General features: G+C 46.4%; 1 protein-coding gene across 4 annotated transcripts in view; it reads left to right on the forward strand.

Annotated features, from left to right (window-relative positions):
- wnk1b (WNK lysine deficient protein kinase 1b) overlaps positions 1–12,049 on the forward strand; it is a 77,532-nt gene that overhangs the window by 6,850 nt on the left and 58,633 nt on the right. For all 4 annotated transcript variants that reach the window (XM_029747190.1, XM_029747191.1, XM_029747192.1 and 1 more), the window contains exons 3-4: positions 199–356; positions 7,544–7,632. In XM_029747190.1, coding sequence (XP_029603050.1) covers positions 199–356; positions 7,544–7,632 — 247 coding nt within the window. The remainder of the gene's footprint in view (positions 1–198; positions 357–7,543; positions 7,633–12,049) is intronic.

The following is a 12,049-nucleotide window of genomic DNA, read 5'->3' on the forward strand; positions in this document are numbered from 1 at the left end:
TTATTTTGCTCCCACCATTCCCCCTCTCCGCTCTCTCTTCTGTCTCTCTCCTCGCAGGTGGTACGTCGGCGGCCTGTCCCGTGGCTTCGTTCTCTCCTCCTCTCCCCTCTGGCCCTCCTGGGTGAGTTGGGCCGGAGGAGACACAGCAGTGTGAGGCACAGAGAGTTCTGATCCCGTTCCGTTTTGATCCGTTTCAAGGTACCCCAGAGTTCATGGCCCCTGAGATGTATGAGGAGAAGTATGACGAGTCAGTGGATGTGTATGCCTTTGGGATGTGCATGCTGGAGATGGCCACCTCAGAGTACCCCTACTCCGAGTGCCAGAACGCTGCACAGATCTACCGCCGGGTCACCAGCGTAAGTGTCCTCCATCTTAAAACGCCTTGTTCCAGCCCCTCCCCCTTCTGGATGTCACTGCCAATTACTGTCTTTCTGTCTTCTTCTACCTGCCGTTCCTCTCTTCCTCTCCTCTTTTCCACCCTCTCTAGTTTTTTCTTGTTCTATCTCTCTCTGTGTCTCTCATTCCTCTGGGTTGCAGTCAGTCTCACATACACTAGGCCTGTATGTGTCTGTGCGGTTTGTTCTTTATGGTCTCAGTCGATCATAAAGCTCATGTTTGATCACTAGGGAGGAGGACTCCACGTCCTCATCCACCTCCCCTCCCCCTGGGGGCAGAGAGTTTAACACCACCGCCAGGTATTCTCCATTCCCTATAGTCACCCAGCCAACCCCAGTAAGCAGCATATCATTTACCATGTTGAGATTGGGGAAACATTCGCCTCCGCAGTTTGGCAATGACTTCCACCATTCAGATGTCTGCCATAGCTCTTGAACTAGGACTCTGACACTGGGAGGAGCGTCTAGCTATGATATGGTCAGGTTTTTACAAGGGTTCAACTGTCAAAACTCTGAATGTGATTAATAACTGATAATGATGTTGTAGATCTGTTATCTGACTTTTACTGTTGCTAGTCTGGTTGCCAGGGAACGAGCGCTTCACTCCACTACAGAATCCAGGCCTGTATTCACATACAGCACACAACATTGTATTTGTTGTAATTGAGATGTTTACAATAGGTCCCCTAATGTGCTGGTCTAGCCCGTGTGCTGATTTGGTAAACATATTGTATTACTATTACCAAGCACTGAGAATGAGGAAGGCCTTCCTGAGTGCAGAGAGGACATTTGAGTGTTGTTATTCCTCATCATCAGTGGCTGTGTGACGAGGCATGGCCTTCCTGTGCTAACCTGTTCCCAGATCTGTTGGTGCTGACTACACAAACAGATCTGGGACCAGGCTAGTCCTGTGCTTACTGCCTCTCCTCTGTATAATCGCCCGAGGTCTCCCCGCCTCCGCCACCCCACATCTCTTTATCTCATCTCTTATTAACTGATGACCTTTCATTTTCTATTTTCTCTTTCCTCAGATTGGGTTGTTTACTCTCCTCTCCGGCCTGGTAAAATAGAAGCAGTCATGAGCTCTGTCTGGTTTAGATGGAGCCGTGGCCACGGTCACATGATGCTACTGCTATAGATGGAAAAAGAGGAAGGCTTTCTGACTGTCCCAAACTGCACCCTATGTCCTATATACAGTAGTGCACTACTTTTGACCAGGGCCCATGGCACCCTAGGGGACAAACCCAGAGGCTCAGTGAGGGGTTCTGTGAAGGTCACCAGTAGGGGGAGATGGTGGGTCTACTGTGCTGAGAGAAGTAGAGGGCAAACCTGTCTGCATTCCATGCTTCCTCAGCTGCTTCTGTAGATCAGACGGTTCTGTGATTCATCCAGACAGCCTTTTCTGACCTTAAGTGTAGGAATTCCTCAGTCAACCAATAAAGCCAGTATAGGTAGGCTAACCCCCACACTGGTGAAATCATTCTGCAGGAAGAGCAATCCTGAAATACTCCAAATACTATAGAGGTTTTGTGTTATGTTCTCTTCCGAATTACATTTCTTCAAGGCTGGCTGAGTTGTTAATCGAAGTTATTTCCTGTCACTGAGGTTTTTACCTAAAACCTAAAACTCAGTCCTCAAGTTGTCCTCAGTGTCAGCAAGGCTCTCTCTGTCATGTCTTCAACACACAGACAGGCCCCATCTCCCACTGTCACTCACTGACTTCCCCTCCTCTCTGACTCCTCTGTACCGCCCCCCCCTCCTCTGTACCCCCCCCCCCCCCCCCCCTTCACCGCAGTTCATCCGTTGATCCCTCCTTATAGTCTTAGAGGTGTTTTAATCAGCTGAAATCCAATCACATGACATAACACAGCTCTGCAACCAGAAACAATTGTAGGGATGGCCGGTTGGGTGGATGGCCAGGTGGGTGGGTGGATGGCCGGGTGGGTGGGTGGATGGATGGCTGGATGGATGGCTGGATGGATGGCCGGGTGGATGGCTGGGTGGATGGCTGGGTGGATGGATGGCCGGCCGGGTGGGTGGATGGCTGGGTGGATGGCTGGGTGGATGGCCGGGTGGATGGATGGCCGGTGGGTGGATGGCCAGCGGGTGGATGGATGGCCAGCGGGTGGGTGGGTGGGTGGCCGGGTGGATGGATGGCCGGCCGGGTGGGTGGATGGCTGGGTGGATGGCCGGGTGGATGGATGGCCGGTGGGTGGGTGGATGGGAATTGTAATCAATGTGTTTTTGAGCTGAGTGTTACTGCCATGAGATGATCTCATCATGCGGACAGATGTGACAGTCTTTTTTCTTCTCTTTAACAGATCTCTTCATTGTGATATAATGTTTACATAGCCCTGCGGGTCAAAACCAAGCTCCCATGTACTCAAAATTACTCCATGTAATCAGTGTAAGTCTAAAGTAAGCTTTTTAGGAAATCCCAATGATTTTTAAGTACAGGACAGACAGACGGCTAGTCAGTGAGGAACCATGCACCGTGTTTATTGACCGTCATGGCTGGTTGCGGCGGTGGGTGACCTCAGCTTTAGGGGTCACCACACAGGGTTGTCTGGGAGACGTAAATCCTGTGTTATGATAATGACAGAGCAGCTTCTCTGGACCCCCCCCCAGTCACTTTGACTCTACATGCCATTCTCCTGTGGGATCAAAGATCAGAGTAGGGATTTGTCATGGGAATACAGGACTATTAATACTTTAATCGTCTATCAGATTGGTATGGATTTTAGCTGCTGGGAACTAACGTGTAACCGATGGCATTTCCTTGGATGTGGTTAAGAGGAAGCAATGTGTGCTGAAGTAACCAAGAGAGGTCTGTTGACCAATTGGGAATCAATCCCGTAACTCCAACTCAGTGATCCATCACATTACTTCTTGGAAGTATTTTGCCTTAGGAAAGTTGTGTGGATACATCATGTCAGGTTAGAAATTGGCTTCATGTGAAGTACTGAAGTTAAAAATTAAGTTCTTTGACTCTTAGACAGACTGTGTCGGTGACTGTAGAGCTGCAACCCAAGAAAATCATGTCTTGTCATGTTACTTTCACACACACACACACACACACACACACACACACACACACACACACACACACAATCCAGACAGTGTCTAGATGACGCTGATGGTATATAATGACCCAGCATGCTCCCGTCTCTCTCCCCTGTCTCTCTGTTCTCCCAGCTCTGTAGACGACGCTTATTACAGCCTCCTGCCTCAGACTGTTACCCTCAGTGACAGTTCCACTGGCTGCGTCCCAAACGCCACCCTAATACCTATATAGTGCACTACAATTTGACCAGGAAATAGGGTGCCATTTGGTACACAGCTGCTTGCTCCCAGTCCAGTGATTTGTATATAATGTCCGGGGTATTTTCATCCCTTTGTTTGTTTTCTGGAGAGCTGAACTATTTAAATCTGCCAGACCGGATGGACGGATTCTTAAGAGCAATTAAAAAACGTACGTTTAGATATGAATTCTACTCTGAATTATAAAAGCAACACACAGCTTTGAGAACTGACGTTAACACTCCAATTATAAAGAGCTGGAAAGTCAACTCAACGGCCAAGTGCAGTCAAAACATTAGGTTGGAGTAATACTGTGACATTTAGAACATAATGATCATGCCCCTTTAGGGTAAGAGCTGTTTTGACAATTAAGAGCTGTTTTGACATTTCTGCATGTTTTGGTGGGATGGAGTTTTGGCCTTCCATGGTGACATCACCATGCGGTAAATTAGTTAATAGACCAATAAGAAAGAGTTCCAAACCTCTCTTGCTTTAGAAATGTCTCTTTGCTAAGAGGCTATATTTTTGCTTCTTTGTTTGAAATCACCCTAAGGCACTTAATTGTTACCCAGAAATGATTTGGTTTTGAGATAAAAACTGCTGCGTTAGACCTTTTTAAAGATCATAATTAGTCCTTTTCTCTTTACACAATGGGGCGAATCCCTATTGGCTAAGTGACCATTTGACTTAATTGGAAGACAGGATTCACCCCCACATACCTAGCTAGTCCACCCACACCGTCCTCACATCAACTCTCTCCAGCCTCCCTCTGCCTCTGGTCCTTTGTTAAACATTTTAAATGTACCTTTTCATTTCTCTCTCCATTGTTGGCTGTTCTGTGAGGGGGCAGAAAGGAACCAGCATGTAACCGGCTTAAAGGACCTCTATTCGCTGTGAGAGTTTCACCCGTAATGAGGCCTTTTTAATCACCCTGTTATTGGAACACCGGTCCTCCTTAATTCCATTACCTCTTCCGCTGTCATCCCTTACTTTGTTTGGCCCAGGAATCTCTAGGAGGTGTGTGTGTGTGTGTGTGTGTGTGTGTGTGATATATATAAGGACAGAGGTTCTAGATTGGAGGGACAGGGGGGGTTTGTAAAGACTGAGAAGCCACTGTGTTGGGAACTGTAAAGGACAGAGCCTGCAGAACTCAATGTACCAGGTTACATCAGTTTAGTGAGTCCAACTCTCTCTGTCTGTTGGACCTGTCTCTCACTCTCACATCCTGGTAAGTCTCTCTTTCTCAATCTCTTTCTCTCTTTCTGTCTCTACCTTTCTCTGGAACTTTTTCTTCTCTACTGTTTTGACAGTTTTCTTTTTATAAGACTTTCTGATGGGGGGTGGTGTGTGTGTGGGGGGGGGGGGGGTTCTGCAGAGAAGAGACTGAGGTAGTAAGAGGAAGGGTTTGGTTCGTTGAGTTATTTTTTTATTAGTTTCCGTGTTTGAGTCTGTGTTCCTGGCTCCTATTCCCATCAATGTTTCTGGGTTCAGGTTATATTGATCAGCTTGGTACAGGAGGATGACTTGCCTTGGGTTCAGGTTATATTGATCAGCTTGGTATCAGGAGGATGACTTGCCTTGGGTTCAGGTTATATTGATCAGCTTGGTATCAGGAGGATGACTTGCCTTGGGTTCAGGTTATATGGATCAGCTTGGTATCAGGAGGATGACTTGCCTTGGGTTCAGGTTATATTGATCAGCTTGGTATCAGGGGGATGACTTGCCTTGGGTTCAGGTTATATTGATCAGCTTGGTATCAGGGGGATGACTTGCCTTGGGTTCAGGTTATATTGATCAGCTTGGTATCAGGAGGATGACTTGCCTTGGGTTCATGTTATATTGATCAGCTTGGTATCAGGAGGATGACTTGCCTTGGGTTCAGGTTATATTGATCAGCTTGGTATCAGGAGGATGACTTGCCTTGGGTTCAGGTTATATTGATCAGCTTGGTATCAGGGGGATGACTTGCCTTGGGTTCAGGTTATATTGATCAGCTTGGTATCAGGAGGATGACTTGCCTTGGGTTCAGGTTATGTTGATCAGCTTGGTATCAGGAGGATGACTTGCCTTGGGTTCAGGTTATATTGATCAGCTTGGTATCAGGGGGATGACTTGCCTTGGGTTCAGGTTATATTTATCCTCTTGGTATCAGGGGGATGACTTGCCTTGGGTTCAGGTTATATTTATCCGCTTGGTATCAGGAGGATGACTTGCCTTGGGTTCAGGTTATATTGATCAGCTTGGTATCAGGAGGATGACTTGCCTTGGGTTCAGGTTATATTGATCAGCTTGGTATCAGGAGGGTGACTTGCCTTGGGTTCAGGTTATATTGATCAGCTTGGTATCAGGAGGATGATTTGCCTTGGGTTCAGGTTATATTGATCAGCTTGGTATCAGGAGGATGACTTGCCTTGGGTTCAGGTTATATTGATCAGCTTGGTATCAGGAGGATGACTTGCCTTGGGTTCAGGTTATATTGATCAGCTTGGTATCAGGAGGATGACTTGCCTTGGGTTCAGGTTATATTGATCAGCTTGGTATCATGAGGATGACTTGCCTTGGGTTCAGGTTATATTGATCAGCTTGGTATCAGGAGGATGATTTGCCTTGGGTTCAGGTTATATTGATCAGCTTGGTATCAGGGGGATGACTTGCCTTTGGTTCAGGTTATATTGATCAGCTTGGTACAGGAGGATGACTTGCCTTGGGTTCAGGTTATATTGATCAGCTTGGCATCAGGGGGATGACTTGCCTTGGGTTCAGGTTATATTGATCAGCTTGGTATCAGGAGGATGACTTGCCTTGGGTTCAGGTTATATTGATCAGCTTGGTATCAGGAGGATGATTTGCCTTGGGTTCAGGTTATATTGATCAGCTTGGTATCAGGGGGATGACTTGCTCTTGATTCTCACTGCCCTGATGTTGGGCTGGACTTATTCATCTCAACAACTGAATCCTCTTGATGTGAACTTTATTAAAGTCATGCTTTTCAATACACTCTCTCTTAGAACCATTTGTCCTCCCTGACCAGGACCTTTTTGTTAAAGGTTGTGCATCTGATAAAATGCTGAATGGTGGAAATACAGTATTTATTTGGCCTGATTTCGATCAAATGAGCTGGTCATCTATTTTCTATAGATGCTGCTTCCATCTGCGTCTGAAAGGATAGCAAAAGTATTGGTGTGTGTGTTCTAATGGTGTCTGAAAATAGACTTGTCACCAAGTTGTGAGAGACGGGTTGTTTACATGTTTATCTCAGGAGAAAGACACCCAGCTGTTCCTGATTTGATCAATGCTGTCCAGTAAAACATGTTTGTATGGTCGGCTAATGGGGCTCACATGTTGTGTTCACACGTATGTTTCTATGTTGATCCCGTTATGCTTGGGGCCCAGGTTTACTGAAGCGTCTCGAGCCAGACTTGGGCTACATTGGGCTGAGCCAGTGACAGACTTCCAAGTCTGTCTCAGCTAGAGATTCAGGCCTGCCACACCACACAGTCCCTGAGTTAAATCACACGGCTGGCTACCCTGGCTGTTTAGAGCTCACTGGGGCCCACAAAACACACAACACACACCCTTTTATGGTCTCTGTCGTAAGGAAAATGACCCACTGCTACACTCAACCAGAATTGAACGCTAACTGGATCAGAAGTTGTTTTTTAACTGAGGCCCCCTCTCTTTTTCTCTCTCGCTTGCTTTGTTGCCGTTTCTCTCTCTTGATTCTTTGGCCTTGATCTTTCCACTGGACGCCCCCCTGCTCGATAATGAGGTGAAGTGGGGGTCTCTGTTGGCCTCATGCTTCAGCTGACACATTGATTTAATGTTCTCCTGTGTTTCTGCCCCCACAGGGAGTCAAGCCGGCCAGCTTTGACAAGGTAGCCATACCAGAAGTGAAGGAAATCATCGAGGGATGCATCCGCCAGAACAAAGATGAGAGGTGAGCTAGTGTGTGTGTGTGTGTGTGTGTGTGTATTCTGTACACAAACACACACACCTTGGGGTGCTGTTTGTCCTTTAATCTGTCATTCACACACATGATGTTCAGAGTCTGAGGGTGGCCTGAAGGCCTTGGTCAGCCTGCTGCTTAGTTCTCCCTGAGTACTTAGTTCTACAAACAGGCCCAGCACCAAGGCGCGCACACACACACACACACACACAAACTGCCACACTGAATCGCCACATAAATCTCCCACAGTTTGTGGACAGTGTTTCCTTTTCCACTCTCTGTTCCTGTTGAACCAAAACAAGAGGAACTGAACCTGTATTACTGTCTCTAGCTGACAACTACCTGTCTGTCAAAACCCCTCACCACTGTTAAATATGAATGTCACTCATGGTTGCCTTGACTACGTGTCAGTTTTTGGATGATTTAGCTTAGAGCAGTATTCTTCAAAGTCTGGGTCGCGACATTGAAGTGCGGTTGCCAAAATACAATACAAATTAACAGTAGCGAATATATTTTATGGGACAATATCCAAACCTTTTTGGAGAAAGATCATTTGAAAGATACAATTGTATTGAATAAATATATTTTGGTTTATTTTCATTTTGATAAGAGTTGAAAATGCAGTGAATTGAAGGTTATTTGTTGAGTTTAAGTTTGTCATTAGATTTGTGGTGGGGTCGCAAGATATTATTGGGAAAATAATAGGGTCACCTGAAATTCTACCGTAAAAAATGGGGTCCCTGCTGAAAAAGCTTGAATCCACCTGGCCTAGTCGGGGAACAAACTGACTTGTTTTGAAGGACACTTTTTTGTAAAGTTTTTTTGAAATGGTCATCAGTCATGTTTTACTACAGTCACTCTCATGAAGATTTACAGCCTTCATGTTTAACTACATGTCAAGCCTTAGAAGGCTTTGTTGATGAGTTTTTCTGAGATGTTTTACTACACCTCAGTATTTGAAAGATATATACTGGGTGTCTTTTTAAAGTTTGCATTTGAAGGTCAAATTTACTCAGTGAGGCCAGTTGAGTAGTGAATGAATTTGTCATTGAGAGAGAGCTGGAAAGACTGCTCTCTCACACACAGCTAAGAAATCAATATATCACTCTGCTATACTGCATTGTGTTTGCACTATGCAGGCTGTTCAGGCCTTGAACCAAGGGCAACAATTTTGCATTAGTGCATTGAAATATGAAATGTGGGGGAGGAATGCAAGCATCAATATTTGTTAATTTGTTGTAAGATGAAACCCCGGTATGATGTTTCACTGATGAAGCAGTGGAAAGGTTGATGGTGACATGGCTGTCTACCTCGCTGGCTAGCTGTTTAACAATGCATGAACACTGGGAGATCATCATCCCCAGCAGTTTAACTGTGGTTGCAGTAGCCAAGCCACCAGTTGTATTAATACATCTATGCTGTCTCCTACTAGTAGGCTTCATCTCTCTTTTATTGTCATTCTAATAAAAGTCTGTGTTTGTATTATAGACATAATATCATACAACACCATGCAACAAAAACTAACTCCACCCTTGAGAAAAGAAAAGTGCAGTAAAGCTTTTAATATGTGGCTAGGATGTTACTGCCACTAGTCTAAGTATAATCAAGCAATGTTTTTTCCTCGCTCTGGGTCCTTAATGATGCATGCTTGAGGTTTTAGACCGAACAATGGATAAAAAGACTGACTTAAACTATGTTGTCTAACAACATCATTTGTATGTTTACTATTTAAACTAAAGCCTTGGGTTTTTCCCCACTTTTAATGTTGCATGGTTGAGGTTTGTTAACTCAACGATGCATGGAAAGGCTGGCTATACTGTGCAGACATTCTCACTGTGTTTGTTATTAAGACTATAGCCTTCACACTGATTTATATACAGCTCTGTCTAAAGTACCAGAAGAATGACAGGTTAATGATTGAGGTTAACTTAACGATGCATGAAATGTATGACTTAACTATGCGGTCGGTCTCAACAATAATAGTATGTTTGCTATTTAAACTAGACTCACTAGTGCAGGACTCTCCAACCCTGTTCCTGGAGAGCTACCCTCCTGTAGGTTTTCACTCCAACCCTGTTCCTGGAGAGCTACCCTCCTGTAGGTTTTCACTCCAATCCTGTTCCTGGAGAGCTACCGTCCTGTAGGTTTTCACTCCAACCCTGTTCCTGGAGAGCTACCCTCCTGTAGGTTTTCACTCCAACCCTGTTCCTGGAGAGCTACCCTCCTGTAGGTTTAACTCCAATCCTGTTCCTGGAGAGCTAGGGTCCTGTAGGTTTTCTCTCCAACCCTAATCTGGGGCACCTGATTCCAATAATTAGCTGGTTGATAAGCTGAGTCAGGTTAGTTACAACTGGGGTAGGAGGGTAGCTCTCCAGGAACAGGGTTGGAGAGCCCAACACTAGAGCAATCACTGTGTGGACCCAGTGGTGCCTGCAGTGTGTTAGCCACCTGTAACAGACATGGGATTCTCTTATCCTGTTCGTTGTGACATGTCAGACACTTGGCAGCCCTGTAGCCATCTGTAGTCATGAAATGCTGTGGAAGTCATGGTTCACATCAACACCATCATCCCAAACACCCTGGACCCTCTCCAATTCACATACTGCCCCAACAGATCTTCAGATGACGCAATCTCTATTGCACTCCACACGGCACTCTCCCGCCTGGATAAGAGGAACACCTATGTGAGAATGTTGTTCATTGACTACAGCTCAGCGTCCAACACCATAGTGCCCTCCTAGCTCAGGATATTAGGACTGAACACCTCCCTCTGTAACTGGATCCTGGACTTCCTGACGGGCCGCCAAAGGTAGTGAGGGAAGGCAACAACACATCCGCCACGCTAACCCTCAACACGGGGTACGTGCTTAGTCCCCTCCTGTACTCCCTGTTCATCCACAACTGCGTGGCCGCATCACTAAGGAACTAACATGGTACACACACCAACACAGTTGTGAAGAATGCACGACAACGCCTCTTCCCCCTCCAGAAGGCTGAATAGATTTGGCATTGGCCCTCAGATCCTCAAAGTTTTTCAGATTAAACCATTGAAAGCATCTTGACTGGCTGCATCACTGCTTGGTATGGCAACTGCTTGGTATGGCAACTGCTTGGTATGGCAACTGCTTGGTATGGCAACTGCTTGGTATGGCAACTGCTTGGCATCCGACCGCAAGGCTCTACAGAGGGGCAGTGCTCTACAGAGGGGCAGTGCTCTACAGAGGGGCAGTGCTCTACAGAGGGGCAGTGCTCTACAGAGGGGCAGTGCTCTACAGAGGGGCAGTGCTCTACAGAGGGGCAGTGCTCTACAGAGGGGCAGTGCTCTACAGAGGGGCAGTGCTCTACAGAGGGGCAGTGCTCTACAGAGGGGCAGTGCTCTACAGAGGGGCAGTGCTCTACAGAGGGGCAGTGCTCTACAGAGGGCAAGTGCTCTACAGAGGGCAAGTGCTCTACAGAGGGCAAGTGCTCTACAGAGGGCAAGTGCTCTACAGAGGGCTAGTGCTCTACAGAGGGCTAGTGCTCTACAGAGGGCTAGTGCTCTACAGAGGGCTAGTGCTCTACAGAGGGCTAGTGCTCTACAGAGGGCTAGTGCTCTACAGAGGGCTAGTGCTCTACAGAGGGCAAGGCTCTACAGAGGGCAAGGCTCTACAGAGGGCAAGGCTCTACAGAGGGCAAGGCTCTACAGAGGGCAAGGCTCTACAGAGGGCAAGGCTCTACAGAGGGCAAGGCTCTACAGAGGGTAGTGCATACGATCCAGTACATCACTGGGGCCGAGCTCCCTGTCATCCAGGACCTCTATACCAGGCAGTGTCAGAGGAAGGCCCTAAAAATTGTCAGACTCCAGCTACCCAAGTCCTGGACTGTTCTCTCTGCTACTGCACGGCAAGCGGTACCAGTGCAGCAAGTCTGTTCTCCAACAGGACCCTGAACAGCTTCTACCCCCAAGCCATAAGACTGATAAATAGTTCATGCAGACAGTCCAGGTAGCAATTTGGTTGACGCCCCTTTGCACTAACTCTTTTGACTCGTAACATTTTTTTTTTACATTTATTTTATTTTACGTTGATTTAATTAGGCAAGTCAGTTAAGAACAAATTCTTATTTTCAATGACGGTCTAGGAACAGTGGGTTAACTGCCTTGTTCAGGGGCAGAACAACAGATTTTTACCTCGTCAGCTCGGGGATTCGATCTTGCAACATTTCGGTTATTATTCCAACGCTCTAACCTCTAGGCTACCCGCCGCCCCACATACGCCGCTGCTACTGTTTCTGATCTATCCTGTTGCCTAGTCACTTTATCCCTACCTATATGTACATATCTACCTCCGTTACCTCATACCCTGCACATCAACTCATTGTTACTCATTGTGTATTTATTCCTGGTGTTATTATCGTTCTATTTGTCTCT

This window comes from Salmo trutta, unplaced genomic scaffold (genome assembly GCF_901001165.1).
Source record: "Salmo trutta unplaced genomic scaffold, fSalTru1.1, whole genome shotgun sequence".
NCBI classification, from domain to species: domain Eukaryota; kingdom Metazoa; phylum Chordata; class Actinopteri; order Salmoniformes; family Salmonidae; genus Salmo; species Salmo trutta.